Raw genomic sequence first — 24,182 nt, forward strand, 5'->3', positions numbered from 1 at the left:
GGCACCGCAGGTACCTGGTAATGGTGCAGCTGCACGCTCTCCCTCTTCAGCGCGCCGGTGCCGACGGTGCCGAGGCCAAAGCAGCCGGCCAGGAACTGCAGCCGCACGGAGGTGAGCAGCGAGGACGACTGGAAGGCGCCGCCCGGCTGGCTGCCCTTCTCCTCCATCCCGGAGATGAGCACCACGATCTGGTGGAGGGCCTCCAACCGCAGCTGGAGACGGGAGGGGATAACACACACTTTTTATTTCCACGGCTTCGTCGTAGAAATAAAAACGCCCTGACCATCATCACAGTAGGGGCTTGCTTTCCAAATTTGATAATATTTCAAGTACAGCCTCAAAAGAAAGGAGTGTTTCATATTTACGAGCCTGGAGATCCGATATGGAAACGGACATTTCAGTTGAGGAATGGAATAACTCGTGTTTACTCACACAAAAACATTCCGATCAGTGCAGTACAAGTGGTTGTTTAGAACCTACATCACGGCAGTGAAACTCCCATCATTTCAACCCTAATATACCTGATGACTGTGTCAAATGGGGTAAAAGAAAAGGCGACACTTTATCATTGTATGTGGCAGTGTGAGGAACTTCACATCTTTTGGAAACAAATCTGTGCGCTCATTTCTGATTTAATTGAATGTCAAATGCCCTGAGATGGTAAACTCTGTATATTGCACATTTTTTCCCAAATAGCTTTAAATGCAATACAAAAAAAACAAGAAACTTAACTGTTATTGCTTTGAAATGGAAGGACACAGAAAGACCTGGAGTGAAACAGTGGATTCAAATGATGTCCAGTAACTTGGCCTTGGAGACACGGACATATATTGCCAAAGGCAAACTGGAGGACTTTGAGACATTTGGTTGCCCTTGTAAAAGACTTTGATTTGTAGAAAATAATTGTGTTGTAATTGAGTGAAGGGTGGGTTTTAGGGTGGGGATTTTATTTCATTTTGTTGTATTTGTGTGTGTGTGTTTTATATGTTTTGTCCTTAAATTGAAAATTTAAATTAACATATTTGTGGGAAAAAAATAAATAAAACGCCCTCATAAACATCAATTGTCCCGAAGAGAGTCGGGGGGGGGGGGGGGAGATTCCCTCCTGGCTCACCTCGGCTCGGCTCTGCTGCTGCTCCATGGCCAGGATGGTGGCCTGCGGGCTGGTGGACATGTTCTCCTCGGGCTCCTTGAAGGCCGGCGCCAGGCCCACGTCACCGCTGATGAAGCTCGCCATGTTGTCGATGAGCGCGTGGACGCCCAGCGAGCGGCTCAGGTCCAGGTCCGACTCCTCGTACGAGTGCGCCGAGCCATAGCTGCGCTCGCGGCTCAGCTTGGCCCGGAACCACGACTCGGCCAGGGAGTCCGGCGAGCTGTAGAGGAGGCCTGGGGGGGGGGGGGGGGGGAGGAGGAGGAGAAGGAGGAGGAGGAGGAGAGGGAGGCTTTCAGAGCAGATATTACATCGAGAGATGCCTGCTGATGGATGACCGAGCTGCTAAGCACCACGAGGCGGGGCGGGGGTTGGGCGGCGGGGGGGGTGGGCGGCACCATGTGGGGTCGGACGGTGGCAGGACGTGATGGGGCGGGGCACCACCCCCCCCCACCCCCCCCCCCCCCCCCCCCCCCCACCGACAGATGCCTCTGGATGTCGGCATGCGGACACAAGCCTTCGTCAGCCATCATGAGTTGACTCTTGCGATGGACTGCTCAAGTTTCGATCAGCCAACGGTTCCACTGCGCCGGCAAGTCAGCGAGCCGGCAGGCGGGATTCCCGACTGTCCATGAACGCCTCATTCTCGAAGAGAGAAAAAAAAAAGCTCCCAAACGCTCCCGAGGCGGCAGACGTTTGCAGCATGGACATCTTGCAGTATTTTCTTATTCATGTTCAGGGCCCAGTGAGAGCTGGACTTTTTTTTTTGAGAATTTGGTTTGTTGAAGAAAAACAATTAACGCTACTGGCATTACAGAGTTTATGCACTAGAGGGGGAAGGAGGTTTTAATTTTGAAATCAGTAGGTATTTTTGTTTTTGTTTTTAAAGAAAAAAATAATAATTCTGATTCACTATAAAGTCTAATTTTCGTAAATGACCTGAATGTTCTTTTTTCCTCTGCCTGCAAATTTCACTTCATTCTAAACAATATTTATTCATGTGTCGGTTAAATTTTTACTCTCAACGTGACATCGATTAATTTATCTACTTTCAATGGAATTATTTGTATAATGTAGAATATTCTAATATTTCCACTATTTATTATTTTTTTCAAGATTTTAAAAAAGAACTTGCATTTATTTTCAGTTTACGTGATAAATGTCTAATTAATGAAAGACTTAAGTGCATGAAATAACTTACTGGGAAATATTCAGGCTTTATTATCATCATTATTATTAGATTATATGCTCACTGGCACTTTTTAAGTGTGTTTTAAATGTGTCATGTCTTGTTTAATGTGGATTTTTCTATTCCTTCATATTTTCTTTATTCGACATCTTTAACATTTTCTATTTTGAGGTTCGCCACTGCTCGACTTTCATTATATTCTTCTTGGAAGCACTTTTTTCCTGACAAGCATCAGATTTGAAGGAGAAAAAAGACATTTTCAACCAGAGGTTCACTGGGCCCCCGGCATGTGAGAGCTTTCCACTGTCGGAGGCAGCGGGATGACGGATGGAGGGTGGAGTTCGAGTCATGGAGCGTGAGCGAGTAACAAGAGAAGAAACATGCCGTCAGTTACTTGCTTGCAGCTCCTCTTGTGTTTGGGACTCAGCTGCCCCAAAAGAAGCAAATAAACTTTCACGTGGGAGGAGGAGGGGGGGAACAGGGAGAGACAAGAGGAGGGGTGAGACCAGGGAGCCACCGCACGCATCCACTGACCACGTCACCATCCAACCGCACGTATCCACTGACCACGTCACCATCCAACCGCACGTATCCACTGACCACGTCACCATCCAACCGCACCACACGCATCCACTAACCACGTCACCATCCAACCGCATCGCACACATCCACTGACCACGTCACCATCCAACCGCATCGCACGCATTCCACTGACCACGTCACCATCCAACCACACCACACGCATCCACTAACCACGTCACCATCCAACCGCACCACATGCATCCACTGACCACGTCACCATCCAACTGCACCGCACGCATCCACTGACCACGTCACCATCCAACCGCACGCATCCACTGACCAGGTCACCATCCAACCGCACCGCACGCATCCCACTGACCACGTCCCCACCCAACCGAACGCATCCACTAACCACGTCACCACCCAACCGCACGCATCCACTAACCACGTCACCACCCAACCGCACGCATCCACTAACCACGTCACCATCCAACCGCACCGCACGCATCCCACTGACCACGTCACCACCCAACCGCACGCATCCACTAACCACGTCACCATCCAACCGCACCGCACGCATCCACTGACCACGTCACCATCCAACCGCACCGCACGCATCCACGAACCACGTCACCATCCAACCGCACCGCACGCATCCACTGACCACGTCACCATCCAACCGCACCGCACGCATCCACTGACCACGTCACCATCCAACCGCACCGCACGCATCCACTGACCACGTCACCATCCAACCGCACCGCACGCATCCACTGACCACGTCACCATCCAACCGCACCGCACGCATCCACTGACCACATCACCATCCAACCGCACCGCACGCATCCACTGACCACATCATCCAACCGCACGGACCAAATGACCACAGCAGCCGCACGCATCGATATCCACTGCACACAGCCACTGACCGCATCCGGCTCACACATCCACTGACAACATCCTCCATTGATGGCACGCAGCCACTGACCACATCAACATCCATCGATGGCACGCAGCCACTGGTCACATTAACTCCTGTTTACCTCTCTTTTTGTGTGAAAACGCCAAGTCAAGGTCCACGTTCCTGCGTCCGCTCTGAGGAGAAAAGAAAAACACAGAATCAGCTCTTTTCTGGGCTCTGTGTGTGTGTGTGTGTGTGTGTGTGTGTGTGCGTGCGTTCGTGTGTGTGTGCTTACCAGACTGTAACCCTCCTCGTCCGACTCTGGCTGTGACAGGTCGGACTCGCTCCTCGACTTCATCAGTCTGTAACTCGGACTGCTCTGAACCGAGCGGCTCTCTGCACTCAGACTCTCACTCCTACACACACACACACGCGCGCACACGCACACGCACACACACACACACACACACACACACACACACACACACACACACAAATTAGTTATGAATTTACTTTCACAGAAATGTTCAGAGATTTTCGTCCTTTCTTTAATCAATCCCGTTACCATTTTTTTTAAATTTCCGTCAGATTTCTTCTTTTCATCTTTTTTTATGTTTTATTTTTTATTTTTTTTGCAGGAGGTGATTTTTTCCCCCCCAATGATTTATTGTAGTTGAAAAAAAAAACCCAAGGTGTGTTTCTGAGTTTGGGATCAGACCAGGACAAATGTGTCGATGCTTGAAAGAATAAAACAGGGCGAGGGTGTTGGCGTGCTCACTGCTGCAGGTAAGGAAGCCCCGCCCACACCCAGCATGCACCGACGGAGGCTGGGTATTTGAGGACACGGGGCAGAAGCAAACCTGAGCTGTGACATGGGGGGACATTATTCAGGAGGTGTGTATGAAGTGAATCTGAGGACGGGGGTAGGGTAAGGTAGGGCAGGGTAAGGTGGGGTCGTGTTGGATTGTCTGAACATGAAGTTCTGCAACCGAAAGCCAACATGTCCTCAAACGAGCCCATCAGACGCAAAACAACAGAGCAAACCAGGATCCGCCAGACCTCACTTCACTTTCTGCAGCGTCACACAACAATCAGGAATAAATACACAAACTGAACATTTACATCTCCGGGATGTAAAGTGTGTTTTTTCATTTGTGTTGTGTTTTTGAATTTGCAGTTGTGTTTTTTCATTTGCAGTTGTGTTTTTTCATTTGTTGTTGTGTTTTTCTCCATTTGTTGTGTTTTTCAATTTGTTGTTGTGTTTTTTCATTCGTTGTTGTGTTTTTTCATTCGTTGTTGTATTTTTCATTTGTTGTTGTGTTTTTCATTTGTTGTTTTTTCATTTGTGTTGTGTTTTTGAATTTGCAGTTGTGTTTTTTCATTTGTGTTGTGTTTTTGAATTTGTGTTGTGTTTTTGAATTTGTTGTTGTGTTTAGTAATTTGTTGTTGTGGTTTGCACTTCAGGGCCACCAGGGGGTAGAAGACAAGTATCAGATTGGATACCAGAGGGTTTCGAGTGAAGTTTTTAACCACAGGGTGACGCAATAGGCCTCGGAAATGGTTGTATCAAATCTGATGCATTTGGCATTGTAGGGTTTAACGTGCGGAGCGTCTCACCTGGTCATGAAGCTCAGGCTGTCCTGCGTCCCGGCGGCGGACTGGGACGGCCCGTCCTCCTGGTTCTGCTTGCTCAGCTCTCCCAGGACCGGGCTGACGCCGACCAGCAGCAGGGCGCAGCGGTGGATCACCGAGTTGCAGGCGGCGGTGTACAAGTCCTGGCCCTCGGGGAGGCTGGCGCTGCCCCGCCGGCCCTCCTGGGACAAGATGGAGTCCTCCTCCCCTCCTCCACCACCTCCTCCTCCACCTCCTCTGGACACGGAGCCGGAGCCGGAGCCCAGCGCCGTGCTGCTGCTGGCTCGCTCCCGGTCCCGACTGCGAGCCACCTCCCGCGCTGAGAGGAAACATTGAAAGATTTCTGCTTGTGCGTCGAGCACACACACAGACACACACAGACACAAACACACACAGCCAGGTTAGTTTAGGCGGCGCGGCTGCAGGGATTGGCTGGAGTCTCTTGAGACTCAGTGCGACGCGTCCGGACGGGAGGACGGAACCTTGAATCCTCGAGGGTTTCGACAATAAAGTGTTTTCTACGTTCGCTTTTAAAAACAAGACACACCTGTAGCACAAAACACAGTGTTGATCTGTAAAACAGGATCCAACGCGTCATTACGGGAAGTAAAAAAAAAAAAAAAAAAAGGTTCTAATTCAGGGGTGTCAAACATCCGGCCCGCCATGTGATTTTTTTTTTTTTTAATTATTATTATAAATATGAAAACTGACAGAGGCTGATCTTAAAACACCAGATCGGCAAAAATGCCCTTGGTCAGAATTTGACCCCCGACATAAATGCATCTGTGGAGGTCACATGACGCAACACCTTTCACAATAAAACAATGAGTCCAACTTATGTGAAATGATACTTTAGACACGTAAACTCAAAAAAATGTCCAGATGATGACAAACTGTTTTAATTCTGAATAAAAAAATGATATCCAGATACAGGCGACTGAGGGTTTTTTGGGTTTTTTTTTTTGCAAATATAACAATATCTGATTTCCTTTAATATGTATATTTCAGAATAAAAAAAATTCTTGCAGTTACAAAAGGATCAAAAGAAGGAAAGACTTTGACATTTGTCCGTATCTGCAGTTTAATATGTTCTGTTTGACTTGTTGGCCCTCCAGAGGTCAGATCAGGTTGATGTGGCCCCTCAACTGAAATCAGTTTGACACCCCTGACCTAATTAAATCCGTCTGCCGAGAATCTGGTGAATCTGCACGAGCTGCTCTGCTAAACCTGCGACTGTTGCTCTGCTAAAACTCGGCGGGTGAGAAGCAGGAAGCCGCGACTTGACGCTCAAAGACTCGGACTCACTTCCTGCGGTCATCACTTCGTGCTCCCGGTCCTCCTCCTCGTCGTCCTGCTCCTGGTGGCCCTCCTCCCGCTCGCGGTCGGCCCGCTCCTCCAGCTCCGCCTCCTCGTCGATGGTGCGGGTGAAGGAGTGCTCCTGGGGGTCGATGTCCAGGGAGTCCTGGTTGTCCGAGATCTGGGGAAGAGGCGACGCACGGTGAGCCCGATCGCCACCGAAAACGCCACGTGTTCACGACGGACTGAATTGTTTCCCCCCCCCCACAGGTGATTCTTTTTTTTTTGGGGGGGGGAGGGTTAAGGGTTAGGTTAGGGATCAGACAGGATGCCTTAAAAAAAAAAAACAACCCTGAAAGAGTTTTCTCAGTCTGTCGAAATAATGTACCGTACTGACTCAAACTCTTTGAAACTGAAAAAGTTGAAGTCCTGAACACTTGGAAATACTAAAAATCTTTTGGATTCATTCAGATTCATTTCAGTTTTTTTGAAATCGTTGAACGTCTTTGTGCCGATTCGTATTTTTTAAACCCTCAAACTTTTCCCAAAGTCCTTCAAGTCTCTACGACTGTTTAAGAGTCTATACAGCTTTCCGGTTTGTTTCAGTCTTTTTGACCGTTTTCAGACTCATCAAAGGTCGACCTGACTTTTTCAAACTCTACCTGGATCTTTGTAAAGACTTTAGAGTTTTCAGACTCTTGTAGGTTCGGACCGTAGTTGTTCTGGTCACTTTTTAGTTCAGTTTAAATCGTCTCGATTACAAGAGTTTGTGATTCTTTTTAGTCAGACTTGTCCTTTAAATGTCTTTCAGGATTGTTTCCACTCCGGCAGAATCAACCGGAGCATTTCAGAAACTGTTGGGCGTTGGCGAGCGTCAGACTCTTCTGAAGATCTTCATGGAGTTCCAGACTCCTTCAGGATCATTTGGGACTACAAAGTTCTCCTCAGTTCACCTCGACGAGGTATTTCAAGGCTGCCGTTCTGCTTCGGGGCGAAAACGTTTCAGGGTACAAACACGTTAATGGAGTTCAATTGGTACTTTGGGAAACTTGGCGAGCTGCGAGGAATGACAGCTGTCTGAGATGTTATGAGCTCACGGAGGACGTTGTGAGAGGAGGAACTTGTTTCTCTTCATCTCCTTCATGTGAAATCAGGTAACAAACGTCGTCTCCAGACGAACCTTCCGGTAAAGAGACTGTCATCTGATCAGCATTCACGTCTTTACACTTATTAACTTCTTCCTGCTTCAAGTCAAGCACGCTCGTCTGCACTGATCCTTGGAAGAGTTACCGGGAACCACGATCCTCCGTTCTCCTCCTCACACCTGGAGAACACCTGCAAAATCCCACTATGAGGACGACTGACTGACTGACTTGAGGTGGGACTCACCCTCCTCTCCCTTGAAGACGACCTGGTCTGGATGAAGTCCATGTTCTTGCAGGCCATCAGTCGGTTCCGCACTTTATAAACGTTGCGGTAAACTTCGGACAGGGTCTTGGACGGCTGGTACCTGATGGGAGAGAGACGACGGGCGTGTGTGAGGGACTCGGTTCAAGGTTGGAGCGGTTTCCTCTGCGGGTGCAGCTGTATGGTCGGTTTCCGGTACCTTCCCTCGCCGCAGGCCTGGCCCAGGAGGCCCGTGTGCTTCAGTAGAGCCGCCAGCACGAACCTGGACACCGTGTCCAGCAGGGACTCGTTGCTGAGCGACGCGTTGTCCCAGTCTGAAAGGGAAAACCGCGGCGGAGTCAGACCCCCATATACACAACAACGTTTCAAGTGAAAACCCCTCGTTTTTTTGTAGTTTTCTTTCTAAAAAAAATGACATACGATGTACTTTTCATGCCAGGCAACGGATTATAGCGCTGTTGATTTGTGCCGCGGCTAGTGGGAGCCGCTAGCCGCGAGAGCTAGCGGCTCCCGCTAGCCACGAGCCGTGCAAGCTAGCAGCTCCCGCCGCCTGTGCTCCTTTTCTCCTCTCTCGGTCTCTTCCAGGCTCAATCTTTCGTCAAGGCTCATAAAACGTTGACTATAACTTCAAAACATTGTTAAAACTTGGATATTTAAGAGGGAAACAAGCCAATATAAACACAACAGATCGAGATCTGCACAACTCGTGACGTCACGCTCACGAAGAAGGATTCCCCCGACTTCCTCGGCTGGAGATTCAAAATTCAAATAACTTTGTTATGCGACAACAGTGGTGGGGCAGTGTCGGAGAAACCTTAGAAGTAGAACCCCAACTATCGTTTTTTTGCAAAGTAGTGTTTTACATTTCACTAGGACTTTAAATAAATAAATAAAATAAAACAAACTTCCACCTCGGGAGGCCAATTTCCCAAAAAAGTGGCGTTTTCTTTGGCTCTTACACTGCCGTGTAAGCGGCTCACAGCCGGGGGGGGGGGGGGGGGGGGGCCTCACCTTTACTGATGGCGTAGTCCTGCATGTTGATCCACAGGCTGTTGGCTGGCTCTTTGGAGGAGCCCAGGGCCAGGTCCACCAGGACGCTCAGGTCGGCCCGCAGTGTGCAGTCCAGCGGCTTCTGCTCCTCGTTGCCCGACAGCGCCGCCTCCAGCAGGGAGCTGATGCAGGCGTCTGCCGGAGGTCAGAGGTCAGAGGGTCAAGCCACAGTCATTCCACCACATTGATTCTCATTGTTTTGTTTAACCTGAAGCTACAAGCAGTAAAAGGGGGAAATTATTGGAGACAATCAGTGAATTTGAAATGAGAATAAAAGAAAAAAAAAAAAACTAATGATAATGTGATCCAATCTAAAGAAGCCGTCGGTGCGATTCCTGTTGTTTGGAGATGAAAACATCAAACTGAAGTCATTTTGAACGTGACTCAGTTCTGTGGAACAAACTTATTGATTTGGGAAGTAGAAGTTACGACGGCAGATATTGTTAAAGTTAAAAAGAGCTTGAAATGTGAGAAATTTGCAGTTTTGTTTTGAGGGGGGGAAAGTGTAAATTAAGAATTAAGATAAATATTTGGATGTGAACTCCCCAGGAGCTGTTTTGTCCAACACCTTATTAAGTTGTCCCTCGTATAACTATAATAACTCGTGAAAATATTGTTGGTGGTGAGCAAGAAGGCAAACAGGAGGAATTTGGGGAAAGAAGCAACAAGAAGAAAAGATCAGTGGCTAAAGATTTTAGAAGAAACCTTGTTAATAGGAAAAACACACTTAAGACTTAAAAAGAAGCACAACGTGGGGAAGTGGACGAAATATAAGACTGAAGAGGACAGGATTATGGACGAGTCTTTTATGGTCTTTCTTTTTGTATTTATGTTTGAAGACGAAAATTTGTTTTTTTATCAAATTTAAGTGGATTTTTTTTTTTAAGTCCCCGGTGTTATGAGCAGAAACGTACCCAGCTGAGGGATGTCCATCTCCAGGCCGTTGCTGAAGAGTGGCGTCTTGAGCCAGTAGGCGGTGTACTGCTCCTCCAGGGAGGTGGGGGCCCCCTGCAGCATCCCGCCCAGGCAGCGGCCCACCAGCAGGGCCACCGTCCTCTCCAGGTCCACCAGCCACACCCAGGACAGCGCCGGTGGCGGCAGTGCCGCCGCCGTGCCCGTCGCCGGCTCGGCGTAGTCCGAGGTGCCGTGCAGGGGCCACTGCAGCTCCTGGTCCTCCAGCGGGGCGGCGGCCGGCAGGAGGCGGTTGAGGCGGTCCAGGGGGGGCAGCAGGTCCAGCAGGTGGCTGAGCAGCGGCCGGGCCACCGACACGGGCAGCAGCAGCAGGGAGTTGACGATCTGACACAGCATGCTGCCGGCGGCGGACACGTAGATCACGTCTGAAACGGGAAACGTCAAGAGTCGGGAGTTTGAGACCCTCTCGTCACTGGAAAACAGGTCTTCATGAACTTAATCCATCGAGAATCTTAATCCCTTTGTTTGAATGCATTTCCTTTACATCACCCACCTGGACTAAATTACATTGATACTTATATTATATCATATATTTCATATGGCACATTGCATGTACATATACATATATTTTTATTATTATTACTGATATATATATATATATATTGTTATTTTATTGCTACCATTATTAGTAGTACTATACACGAATATTATACACTATTACACATTGTTATTATCTGTATTATTGTTATTATTATTATTATTATTATTATTATTATTATATAATGCGTACTTCTAATGGCTCTGCCACTGCACCTTACTATTTATTTATCTTGCTTTCATCTCGTGCTTATTTCTAAGTGCCCATGTTCCGTTCTGTGTTTTACTTTATGTCTTATACCCAGATATTTTTATATTTTTATTTTTTACTTTTATTACTATTCTATTGTATTTTATAATATCCGTATGTACCAGATTGCTGCAACAAAACAATTTCCCTTTGGGGATGAATAAAGTAATTATCTATCTATCTACTTCCTTTTTATTTACTTTTCTTCTTCTAATTAAATAAAAACTTTATTCTAAGATCACTCGGTATGTCGTATGAAGCCTCTTTTCGGCAACATCTGACGAAACGACAACCGCGGTCAATCTAATAAATAGAACAGGTTGAAACTGCTAAATCCATCATGTTTAAACATGAATTGAGAACGTACGAGTTTGTTTTTTGTTTTTTTTAAATAAAAAAAAGACATTTTTAAATACTTTAGTCATTCCAATGTGCTTTTATAGAGAAAATAGAAAAGCCCAACATATCCACATGAGCAAGCAGGTGTGTTTGCGACTGTGGAGAGGAGAACCTCCCCCCCAACAGGGAGAAACCTTCGCAGGAACCAGACTTTTACTTCCTTTTAAAGCTGCAAATCCAGGTGTGTGAAACGAATTAGCCTTTGCTTCAGACGTGAGCCGCGTCGACGCTCTTCGGGTGTTGTGCAGGTGTGACGGGGGACGAGAGGCGATGCATATTCTCACCTTGAAGTTTCTCCCGGATGCTGCCGTTCCACGAGCTCTCCTTGAGCAGCGCGGCCGAGCGCGAGAAGATGTCTGTGGCGTGAGGCAGCAGGAGCTGGAGGTGCTTGTGCAGCAGGGAGACGCTGCTGGAGTTCTGCGGGGAAACGGATCCACAGGTTTGTTTTTTTTTTAATGGAGAACGGCGGCAGTGTGGAGGAGCTACGTCAGAGTCGAGTAGCATGTGTGTGTGTGTGTGTGTACCTCGGTGACGGCGTTGATGTGACAGTACGCCATCAGCTGCTTCTGCAGCGAGCACAGCAGCTGGTGCAGGTGAGCCGGCTGGCTGCTGTCCGACGGAGACGTGCCCTGCTGCAGCTTGTCGCTGTTCTTCTCCAGCTCGCCGAACGCCTGGTCCTGAAAGAGACGGACGAGACGCACGAAGGCAGAGCGCGAGGCAGAGGATGAGGTCGCACGTTTTGGGAAAAACAGCCGGCCGAATCGCAGCCGGCGACGTTACGCGAGGTGACGTGATCCCCGCAAGGATAAGCTAAGCTAAACTAAGCTAAGCTAAGATAAGATAAGATAAGATAAGATAAGATAAGCCTTTATTGATCTCACAAAGGAGAAATGTACTTGTTACATTCTGCTCTTACGGACACTCATGAGTAGGAAAGACAAGAAATGTGCAAACAGTTGGATAAGAATAGAGGTATCTTATATACAATGACTATCAAGAATTCTACGGGCCAAAAGTATTTACAGTAGAAAGTAATAATAAGTAAAATAGGACAAAAAAAAAAAAAGATAAAAATCACAGACTATAATAAAGTATAATAAGTTCTAAGGGGAGCAAAATATACAGTAAGATGAAGTACAAGGAAAATACATTATGATGGGGGGGGGGGGGGGGGGGGGGAGTGTAGAGTAAAAGTACAATAAACATACTATAGTAAAAAATAATCCCAGTGTTGGTAGTGCAGGTTCAGTCCTAGTACAAGTGGTCAATTAAGTGACGTAGATAAGGTGACTTAAATAAAGTTCTTTGATAAAAAGATAAAAGGATAAAAGGGTAGAAGGATAAAAGAAGTCGACTGACGGTGTAAAAGCCCAGGTTTCGGAGGAGCGTCTTCATCAGGATCTCGGCCAGGTGTGTGTCCGGGTGAGATGCCGCCGCCGCCGCGCCGTAGGCCGGGTCGGGGGTCGTGGAAAAGGCGGGGCCGGAGGAGAGCCCCTCGGGGCCGTCGGCCGGGCAGCTGTAACCGAGCAACGAGGCCACGTGGGTGTGGTCCTGGAGACTGGTCAGGATGATGTCCAGCTGCATTCTCTGCACACACACACACACACACACCTATAACTCAATTGCTGCTCAGCAAAACCCGCTGCTCAGCTGAAGCGGCTCCTCCTTCAGTCCCAGGTGCAGGTGGTGTTCAGGTGGGTTACCTGTCCTTTGGAGAGACTCTCCCAGCGGTCGGGGCCCTGAGGCAGCAGCGAGTGGAGCAGCTCCATCCTCTCCCTCAGGGGGGGCAGCAGCATGGTGGCCCCCACCGACAGGGTCTCGATCACGGCCTGTGGGGGGGGGGGGACAAGACGCACGCTCAGCCTCTCCAGTTTCTTTCAGACCGTTTTAATCGATCGCCGTCGTTAATGTTCTCGTGCAGCTTCCCGGCAGCACCGGGTGGGGGGGGGGGGGGGTAAGAGCCTCACACCTCCTGAATCTCGTCGGGCACCGAGGAGTCCATCAGTCTGAACAGCAGGTTCCTCAGGGGCCTCGCCTGGCGGCCCAGGATGCTGGTGGCCACGCCCCCCGCCAGCGCCAGAGCCAGGTGGTTGGACAGCAGGCGAAGGCACAGCTTCAGGAAGTTGTGATGCTCCCTGCAAAAAAAACGCCGATGAATTATTCAGAGCGTTAACGATCCCCGAGATGCATCGGGAGGGAGGAGGAGGAGGAGGAGGAGGAGGAGGAGGAGGAGGCGTCTAGTGGGCCGGCCCGACGCTCAGAAGTCACCTTGACGACGGGAACGGCAGTGGAGGAACGTCGCTGTTGATGCCGTCGCAGTAGCGCTCCAGGAAGGAGCGCAGGTGAGAGAAGGTGCTCTCCTCCAGGTCCACGCAGTACGGACGATGCCACGCCACCACCTGCCTGCGGGAGGCGCCAGAGAGTGGGGAGATCTTTTGAAATGCCGTCTTTCACACATTTAGCTACCGTCTGTACTTTTTTTCCCCCAATTTCTTAGATACCAAACTATAGATTTTACATACATGTGACTATTAATGTCTAAATACAACAGTTTTGTCTTTTTTTTTTTCTTTAAATCTATCAGATCTTTATAATTTATGTCTGAGCTGCACGTGAGCGTAAAGCTCTGGTACCACAGACACACAGGGGGGAAATCTGGGCAGCGGATTGGCCAATCCAGTGACTGACGACTGTGAGAGCCAATAGAATTGAGTCGTGGTACCCAACCACTGGCCCATCCTAAGGAAGTGTAACGCACTGCGAGTACTGAACAACATTTTGGCGGCTGCAGAAGTCATATCTGGAAAAAAAACAGCTCTCCAGAAAACAAAGTTGAATATGAAGTGTTGGATCTCAAAATAAAACACACTGGAGTAACTAAAACCAGCGTTTATTGATCTCATATGCAACATTTTATCACAAAATTTTGTGTTTCTCGCTCTGAACAAGGGATTTTTTTTTTTTTTTTACTTTACTCTTCTTTGGTCCCGAGAATCGTCACATCGCGGGTTTCCGTTGATTCGTCGTTTGTGTCTGTAGCCCGACGGGGCCGAGCACACAGGTTTGAGTAAGTGGCACTACGCAGATTTTGCTCTTTGAGAATTAATTTGCTTGGCGTTGGGAGTGTGTTGAAATGGCTTTTCTGACTTTTTCTTGTGTAATTTGACGTAAAATATGACGAGATTTCAACATGATTTTTTTGCAGGACTTTCCTCTGAGCCTCCAATTGGAGTAGAATAGTAAATTCTTTTTTCTTTTTTTTACTTTGACAACAGTAATATTAATGATGTAGACCAGGGGTGTCAAACACGCGGCCCGGGGGCCAGAACCGGCCCGCCAGAGACTCTAATCCGGCCGCCATGTGATTTTTTTTTTTTTTTTTAAGTATAAATATGAAAACTGACAGAGGCTGATCTAAAAACACTAGATTGGCAAAAATGACATTCAAAACCTGCCCTTGGTCAGAATTTGACCCCCGACATTAATGCATCTGTGGAGGTCACATAACGCAACACCTTTCACAATAAAATAGAGTCCAACTTATGTGAAGTGATACTTCAGACACGTAAACTCAAAACAATTTCCAGATGATGACAAATTGTTTTAATCCTGAATTAAAAATACGATATCCAGATACAGGTGACTGAGGGTTTTTTTTTTTGTGTGTGTGTGTTTTTTTTTGCAAATATAATAATATCCGATTTCCTTTAATATGTATATTTCAGAATAGACTGGCAAATTCTTGCAAAAGGATCAAAAGAAGGAAAGACTTTGCATTTGTCCATATCTGCAGTTTAACATGTGATGTTTGACTTGTTGGGCCTCCAGAGGTCAGATTAGGTTGGATGTGGCCCCTCAGCTAAAATCAGTTTGACACCCCTGATCTAGACTTTTAACAACAGTGAATTATATAGCGAGCTCCTGGACGCCGCCGTCGCTCTGATCCAGTTAAAAAGGTCTGACTCACATCAGCGGGAAAAGAGACGGCGTCTAAAAAAAAAAAAAGCTTTCAATGTTGACAGAATGACTCCCAGAGTCACCTTTTCTCTACATCGAGCCTCGTCAGCACGTTTCACTTGTAGCCCGTGACCTTTGACCCCCCCCTGTTACACAATGCGGTGGTGCCCCCCTCCCCCCTCCCCCCCTCCCTCACCTGTCTCGGGGCAGAGCCGTCCAGGCCAGGCTGTGCGACGTGCCGGCGGAGATCTGCTGGATGGCCACGCCGTCCAGACCCACCACCTTCTTGGGTTTGGTGATGGGGCCCGTGGAGTTGCCCTGGCCGCATTGCCCCATGGAGTTGTTGCCCCAGGCGTACACCTCGTTATCTGAGGGGGTAAAATACAGACCGGCATGAATCCTCCACCTTCACAGCTTTACGTCAGGGAGGAGGAGGAGGAGGAGGAGGGAGGAGGAAGGAGCGGTACCGTGCGACAGAGCCAGGCAGTGGCTGTCTCCGATGGAGATGTCCACCACGCGGGTCGTGGCCAGCTCCTCGATGAGTTTGGGCCGGAGCGCCGTGGCCTCGGAGGAGCCGCAGCCCAGACAGGCGCCGCAGCCCCAGGCGTACACCTGAGACGGGAAGTGACGCACAAGAGTCTGAGTCTGGTTCCTGCCAAAGGTTTCTCCCCGTTGGGGGGGGGGTTCTCCTCTCCACAGTCGCAAACACACTTGCTTGCTCATGTGGATATGTTGGGCGTTTCTATTTTCTCTTTAAAGCACATTGGAATGACTGTAATGTATTTAAAAATGTATTTTTTTAATTAAAAAATAAATAAATAAAGAAGGGTTTATTGAAATACAAAAAAAAAAAATCAAATCAAAGCTAAGGGCTTAAGCATTAAGAAATTCCTGAAAGATGTTTTTTTCCTTGTAATATCTCAACTCATACTTCTTTGCAATAAAAAAGGCACAATTTTGGAGTAAAAAAAAAAAAAAGGGTTTATTGAAATACAATTTTTTTTTTTTTTAATCAAAGCTAAGGGCTTAAGCATTAAGAAATTCCTGAAAGATGATTTTTTTTCCTTGTAATATCCCAACTCATACTTCTTTGCAATAAAAAAAGGCACAATTTTGGAGTTTAAAAAAAAAAAAAAAGGAACTGACGCACAAGGAAGTCAGAACCTGCTGCCCACGGGACGAAAAGTCGTAATAATACAGTTATTATTGAGACGCTTTGTTCTCAAAGAACAAAGTGACTGGGGACGGATTATTTTCTCTCATCGCAACGCTGCTCTACATCATTTTCGGTCTTCAGATTTAACTTTCAGGCCTCGTTTATACAACGTTTCAGGTGAAAACACGTCGTTTTTTGTTTCAGAAAAGTGTTGCATGACAAGGTTTCGAAAAGGCTTTTCGGAAACGGACGAAACGTTAAAAAACAATGTCGTTTGCGTGTTAAGTCACGAGACGACGCCGTTTGTTTTTGTAATGAAACCACACACACACACACACACACCCAGAGAACACAACGCTATAATCATTAACAACGGGAGTCCGTATGAATGTCCATATTCGGTGCCCGAGTTCGATTGTTATTACAGTGACTGTCAAATATAAATCAACCCTGTCCCGGGGGAAAATAGACACGCAAAACAACCTTTTACTTTGGCGGAGGTGAGCATGACCTTTGGCAGCGTTTCCGAAAAGCTGTGTTTCCCCCCATTTCCACACCAAGTCAGCTGATTGTTTTATCCTTGTTTGATTATTCCCTTTGAAATTTCTTTATAGGCTTTTCATTGTGTTTAATTGTCTTTCATTTCTGCTGTTCTTGTTTATTTAATGGATTTTTTTCCCCATGCTTTCTTGAGGCCCTTGAGCTTGAAGCTGCTGTGACGTGCAGACGTTTGCGGGGGTGACGTTACCTGTCCGGTGGAGGTGAGGGCCAGAGACGACTGGCTGCCCGCACACACCTTCCTGATGAACATCCCCTGCAGGGCCTCCACCACTTTGGGCTTGTACACCCGGTTTGTGTCGCCGTGGCCCAGCTTTCCTGCGCGACCACACTTTTTGGGTTAGACGGCTTTCAGCGGCGCTTGAAATCAAGACTCGACTCCACGTCATGAAATCGCGGGTCGAAACGGTCACGTCTGACTCGGGTCGTATTGCGCGTTACTCACCGTTGTCCCCTCCTCCGAACGACCACACGGTGCGCCCGTCCTTGGACAGGGCGATGGTGTGCGAGCTGCCACAGGAAACCTCCCCGACGTTGCTGATGTCTTTGACCAGCGTGGGAATGTTGCGGCTGTTGCTGTCACCGTGACCTGCAGAGAGAAAACATTAAAACACCCGAAAAACTGCGCTGAGCTCAGAAAGGACAGGAAGTCTTCTTCATCAAACGGCAGGTTTTTTTTCCCGTTTTTTCAATTTTAACTCGCCTAATCGACCAAAATCGCCTTCTCCCCACGTGTAGAGCTCGCCGTCCTCGCTGACCGCGGCGCTGTGTCTGTATCCAGCAGACACGCACACCACCACCTGACACACACACACACACATTAAACCGCTTTAGATGAGCGGCGTCCAGCTAGTTCTGGGAAGTCGGTCTTGGCTCCGGCGGCCCACCTTGCCCTGCAGCGGCCCCTGGATCAGTTTGGGGTATTTCTGCGTAGAGCTGTTGCCGTGGCCCAGCTTCCCGTAGTCGCCGTCGCCCCAGCTGAACACCTCGCCCTCCGTGGTGAAGGCCAGCGTGTGTCCGTCCGACCCCTTGGAGGACGACACCTTCTTGATGGCGCGGTGGGGTTCGAAGGTCAGCTTCTTCAGCGTCGACTGGTTGTTGGAGTCGCCGAGGCCCAGCCGGCCGTAGCTGCCCTTCCCGCAGGCCCGCACCGAGCCGTCCGACGAGATCACAAAGGTGCAGTACTGACCGGCCTCGATCTGAGGTGGGGGGGGATGGGGGTTAGACGGAGCGCTGACTCGGCAAATTCACAGGACACTGACTCAACAAGATCTCCACACAATGCCGACTCAGCATCCAGCCAAAAACTACACAGCTTTTAGACCAGGCTGACCTGTTATCCCTCACATAATGATGACTCGGTATATTTTCCCAAAAACACCGACTGAGCATTATCCGCTAACAGTGATTCAAGATCTTCCCAATACGCTGACTCAGGGTATATCGCGAAGCTGAGACTCGGTACATTTACATATTACTCAACATTATTGAAACAGCGCTGACTCAGCATCCTCGCATAAATGACACTTCAATTCCAGACCGTCTTGGCACCCGCGTATAAAGACGACTCAGCAAATTCACACAACATTGATTCAGCGATTATCCACTAAAGAATGACTCAAGATCACTCCACAATGCTGACTCGGCATCCTCGCATAAATGAAACTTCAATTCCAGACCGTCTTGGCAACCACATATAAAGATGACTCAGCAAATTCACATAACATTGATTCAGCGATTATCCACTAAAGAATGACTCAAGATCACTCCACAATGCTGACTCAGCATCCTCGCATAAATGAAACTTCAATTCCAGACCGTCTTGGCACCCACGTATAAAGACGACTCAGCAAATTCACACAACATTGATTCAGCATTATCCACTAAAAATGACTCAAGATCACTCCACAATGCTGACTCAGCATCCTCGCATAAATGACAACTTCACACCAGGCTGACCAGGTACCGTCACACAACGATGACAGGGAGAATGACTCCATGTATTCATTCAACGCTTACTCTGCATCTTTACACGTCACTGACTCAGCACATTTATACGAAGGTTACTCAGCAACTTCACAAAACACTGACTCTGATTTCATACACGACAGTGACTCATCGTCCTCACAAGACACTGACTCGGCATCTTCAAAACAATTACTGAGCTTTACGTTATTACATAAAATGACCCAACGTATCCACATAATGCTTGCTTAGCATCCTAATACTGATAAATCAACTTTACCATACGCTGATTTGATACCCCCACCTGGCATATTGACATTATGCTGACTCAGCGTTGTCACTCATTCACTTGTGCTGACTCAGCATCTTTGCAGAGAGAGAGTGAAGCGGTTCCTCTTACCGTCTGAGCGTCGGCGAAGCTCGCGGCTAGCTTGGGCTGCAGGATCTTCTCCTGCGTTCCCTCCACCAGCTGGTGGCTGCTGTTGCTGCCCCAGACGTAAACCTCGCAGGTCTCCGACACCACGGGCGCCTCGCCGGTCTGGATGCTGTCCGGACTGACACACGTGCGAGAGTAGTCGGACGCCATGCGACACACCTGCAACAAAAAAAAAAACCCCACCGGATTAACCTCGGCGAAGGACGTTGATGTTCGTCTGTTGGCATGAACAGATTCTGAACTACCCTTTGGCCGATAACCGCCTCGTCTTTCGTGAGTCTTTGCTGGAGCCTGACTGATACTGACAGAACTTATTGTTGCCCCTTGGAAGACAGTCAACTAATGTGGATTTATGACTTTATGTGATTTTGGTTGCCACTTTTTGCTTGTGCCACCCACCTACCCAAACCAGGGTTTGATCTGTCAACATGCTATCCCCAGCCAGAACAGCAGAGAAGCTCCACCTCTGAGTCTGGTTCTGCAGGTTTCTTTCCAATTATCTTGAGTCAGACTTTCTCAGGGATGAACTATGATGTCAGATAACTAGTCTGGCAGATCACCAACCATCTTTTCAAATGTCCACCTTGATTCTTTGAGTGAGATAACCGTCTTGACTTGAATTATGTTGGTCTTTACTGGAGCCTGATTGAACCCGAGTGTTGCGGGAAAGTCTTACTTCTTCGAAGAGACAGAGTGCAGCCTCGTACAGAGAGCAGAGTCCGTCGGGGGTCCTGGTGGGCTCCCTCCACTGGCTGCGATCCGCCGACGAGCCCTGACACCCCCCCAAAAAAACGCACAAACCATCATCAAACCTCTCCTGAAGCCGCACATTTCCACGCGAGAAAGGGTGCAATCGTGTGTGAAATGAATGGAAAAGATTCTGTTCAAGGATTGTTAAATATCAGGACTGTTAAAAGAAAATTGGACAGATTTAATAATGCTGACTCAGCCGTTTCTCTCAATTTCGTCAAAAAAAACACTCAGGAGGAATCATTTTTCCCCATCAGTTTTCTTACCAGAGAGCGTCTCATCTGCATGAGGATGTTCATGAAGCAGTCGTAGCCGATGAGGCCCTCCTGGCTCTGCGCCACTTTGCTCTGCTCCATGGTGCTCACCACCGCCGAGGCCGCCAGCGCCATCTCGATCCACTCCAGCAGGTACCTGAGCGAGCCCCTCTGCGACGCCAGCCCCAGCAGCAGCTCCGACGCCAGCCGCCGCCCCAGGATGTCGGCCCCCGAGTTGGGCATGGTGACCCCCTTGAGGAAGGTGGTGACCTGGGCCAGGCAGTCCAGGCCCATGGGCGGGATCTTGCTCTCGTTGGCCAGGGAGAGCGGCGGCAGCGAGCTGACCACGTCGATGGCGGTGTGGATGACGTCGTTGCACAGGTTGATGCCGCCGGGGGCGCCGCCGCCGGGGCCGGGCGGCGGGGGCATCATCCAGCTCTGGCGCAGCAGGGCGAACAGCAGGCTGAGGCCCGTGCGCACGCCCATCTCGATGAGGGCGTCGGTACTGGAGCGCGGCCGCTCGCTCACCGAGTGCAGGTCCGTGGCGCCCGAGTTGCTCTCGGGCGAGTGCTGCTGCTGCTTGACCTTGCCCTTGTCGTGGTACTTGTTGGAGAGCGCGTAGAAGATGCGCTGCAGCACCAGCACGCGCTTCCGCAGGGCGGCGGCGAACGGCGAGTCGGAGCACACCATCTTGGCGAGGGCCAGCTGGCTGCTGAGCAGCGCGTCCAGGTAGTGCTCCTGCTCATCGCTGGACAGCGACTCGCGCTCGAAGTCGGGCAGCTGGGGGCCCTTGAGGCACAGCACCTGCTGGGGCAGCAGCACCACCTCCTTGTTGGCCAACAGCTTGGCGTACAGCACCGACACGCCGTCCCGCGTGGCGATGGACTCGCTGTCCTCGGCGATCCATGAGCTGTTCAGGTGCTCCAGCCACTTCAGCTTCACCGGGGGGATCGTCAACGCCATGGCACGTCACTCTGGAGCCATGAGTCCTGAAACGCAGAGGCGGCATTGAGCGATTATAAGGGGGAGAACGCCGGTTCACGTGAACTAAAGCTTTTTGAAGAGAGTCACGGCACCCCTAAAGGCCAGGCATGTGTACTACATGTAGAAAAAAAAAGATCGTTTTTGACTGGCAGGGTCTGTTTACACGTTTTCAACTGGAAATGCAAAGCTTTCGTTGTGTTTTGGGCGTCAGTTTACACGACAACGGTAATCGGCATCACTGAAAATGCAGCTTCTTGGAAATGCTCACTCGCCGTGGAAACGGGGGAAAAAACAACACCTTTCTGAAAACACCGTTACTGCATCGTGGCCACAGTAAGGAGCTCTTCTGCACATGCTCAGTAGACGGACAAATAAGAACAACGTTTTCCTTCAGTGTCACGACTCCCAGTCCATGTTCTCCTGGGACTTTTACTTTTATTTTGACAGTCACTGTAATAACAAGCCAACTTGGTCGTCTGTCCACACGGATGTCCCTGTTCTCCCGTTGTTAATATTGTTCTAACACTACTAAAACTAAACAACCGACATGAAAATTGCACTGTCGTGTTAAACGGGGGCCTCCACATTGGGGCCCCTTGGGACTCTTGGGGGTCTCCGCAGGATTTCCCAGCCAGCCACAAATAAATTCAAGTGACGAGTCAAAACTGATGACAAAATGAATCTGAAGAGACCAAAGTGTCTCAGGAAGACACAAAATTACTTCAACGGGACTAAACTTGATCAAAATAACTTCACAACGAGATACAAGAGTAAAAACCAAAAATTATATCAAAACAATAGTTTTCACCGAGTTGGTCAGACAAAAAAAAAGACAAAAAAAATCTCCAAAATGAGTGAAAATGTCTATAAAAAGACAGGCGCACACTTTGATCCCATCAGACTACAGTACTGAGGACAAACTCCACCACACTGCTCTAAGTAAACACGAGGAAGCGGCTCTGATCGCTGGAGAAACATCAGCAGGACTGAAGAGAAATGCTTGAAAATAAACATGGATTTATCCAAAAAAATTGTTTAAAAAAAGTTGCATGCACATAACATACATTGCATGTACATAAAAGCGCCTCTGATCACTGGAGAAACATCAGCAGAACTGAAGAGAGTAAATGAAGACTGTCTTCAAAAAAAAGTTGCATTCATTTTAAAAAAAAAAACATTCAAAAAAACTTTTTTTTTTAACTGCATAAATGCATGCAACTTTTTTTTTTTTTTTTACCTTTTTTTCTGATAAATCCATGTTTATTTTGTGACTGGAGACTTTTTTTGAAGACTGTCTTCAAAAAAAAAGTTGCATGCATTTTTGCATAAAAAATTGGGGGGAATTTATTTTTTATTTTTTTACTTTTTTTTTAAATGCATGGAGCTTTTTTTTTTTTTTTTTTTACAATTTTTCTGATAAATCCATGTTTATTTTGTGCAGCTTTGACCCAAAATTGTCTTTTGATAAACATTTATTGAGGACAAATATTTCAAAAGCTATATTGTAACATCTGCGTTTTTTTTGAGATATGAATTCGGGGTCGTATAGCCCGGCACATAATAAAAGTGGGTCACAGCCGATCCAGGTCCTGAGCTCTTCGTGTTCCTACATGTGTCTTTAGGAGCGTCTGCAAGTTTATTTTTCACCCTGCAATCGGAGTATCAGATGGAGGAACGGCGCTGCAGGCAAACCGCTTTAACTCTTCACAGCACGTTCTTCCAAACACAGAAAACTATATAAGAATAATTTCAAAATGATCCCCCGTCGGAGGGTCAAACGTCGTCAGCTGATGGAGTCAAACATCCACAACTGTACGAGTTGATGCAGGAGTGCAGAGACACTGAGAGGAAATCAAACCTCAGATTACTATAAAGAGTGACTCAAAGTGACACAAAACCACTGTAAAGATGCAAACAATGGAAAAGTGGATAAGAAGTGAGGCAAAATGACTGCAAAGTGATTACAAACAAAAAAGAGTGACAAATACGACAATAAAGTCACATAAATGACTCCAAAGTGACACAAAACAGAAATTAACAAAAAACTAATGCGAAAGCGAAAAATCGATTGTAGAGTGACACAAAACCACTGTAAAGTGAAAAAAAAAGACCGAAATTGACAAAAAAAACCAAGTCAGAGTTGAAAACTAAAACAATGATCGCAAAATAGCAAAAGAAATTTAAGAATTAAAGTAACTTAACTAGCCAAAACAGAGAAAATCCCCAATAATCAAAAGTATGATAAAAGAATGATAAAAGAAAAAAACACCAAAACTACAAAGAGAGAAAAAATGAATGAATCTTGCAATGCATCAGCAAAAAAAAAAAAAAAAAAAAAAGATTTACGATCCAAACTTTACCCAGTTTTCCATCTCAATAACTCACAGAGTTCCAGCAGGAACAAACGTCTTCAACTTTCTGAGCTGAACCAATTGAATGGCTCCTCCTATAAACCTTTTGCAGCAAGGCTCCGCCCACATCCCAACGATCACCGTGGCGACGCCACGGGCACCTCGAATGCTCCCATTATTTTATACACCTGTGAGTGCCGAACGCGGTGGCTCGGAGCCAAAACCACCCGCTGCTGTCAGGACCTGCCCAGCAGGTTCACTGACACGCCAACCTCAGCTGCTTTACAGCTGCCAACATCTGCACGCCAAGGTGCCAACGGGTTTGGTAAGAAAACTCGGAATCGTCTCGGGCCTAAATAAACTCCCGATTTACTCGTAGGGTACGAGACGTCCAGGCCACCGTTTGGGAAATTGACTTCCGAGGCAGAACTTTTTCAAAAACACACAAAAAAAGATTCCCGTCTCC

At 47.8% G+C, this 24,182-nt stretch overlaps 1 protein-coding gene across 1 annotated transcript in view; it reads right to left on the reverse strand.

Annotated features, from left to right (window-relative positions):
* herc1 (HECT and RLD domain containing E3 ubiquitin protein ligase family member 1) overlaps positions 1–24,182 on the reverse strand; it is a 60,473-nt gene that overhangs the window by 34,123 nt on the left and 2,168 nt on the right. Inside the window, 25 exon segments of the mRNA XM_080500080.1 lie at positions 15–212; positions 1,115–1,386; positions 3,905–3,956; positions 4,058–4,178; positions 5,380–5,737; positions 6,700–6,871; positions 8,080–8,200; positions 8,297–8,411; positions 9,109–9,282; positions 10,062–10,484; positions 11,590–11,722; positions 11,830–11,982; positions 12,665–12,892; positions 13,009–13,134; positions 13,275–13,440; positions 13,574–13,708; positions 15,459–15,630; positions 15,730–15,874; positions 17,167–17,294; positions 17,422–17,565; positions 17,680–17,776; positions 17,864–18,175; positions 19,342–19,536; positions 20,054–20,149; positions 20,394–21,370. Coding sequence (XP_080356206.1) covers positions 15–212; positions 1,115–1,386; positions 3,905–3,956; positions 4,058–4,178; positions 5,380–5,737; positions 6,700–6,871; positions 8,080–8,200; positions 8,297–8,411; positions 9,109–9,282; positions 10,062–10,484; positions 11,590–11,722; positions 11,830–11,982; positions 12,665–12,892; positions 13,009–13,134; positions 13,275–13,440; positions 13,574–13,708; positions 15,459–15,630; positions 15,730–15,874; positions 17,167–17,294; positions 17,422–17,565; positions 17,680–17,776; positions 17,864–18,175; positions 19,342–19,536; positions 20,054–20,149; positions 20,394–21,344 — 5,187 coding nt within the window. The 5' untranslated portion in view covers positions 21,345–21,370.

This window comes from Blennius ocellaris, assembly GCF_963422515.1.
Source record: "Blennius ocellaris genome assembly, chromosome: 1".
Classification (NCBI taxonomy): Eukaryota; Metazoa; Chordata; class Actinopteri; order Blenniiformes; family Blenniidae; genus Blennius; species Blennius ocellaris.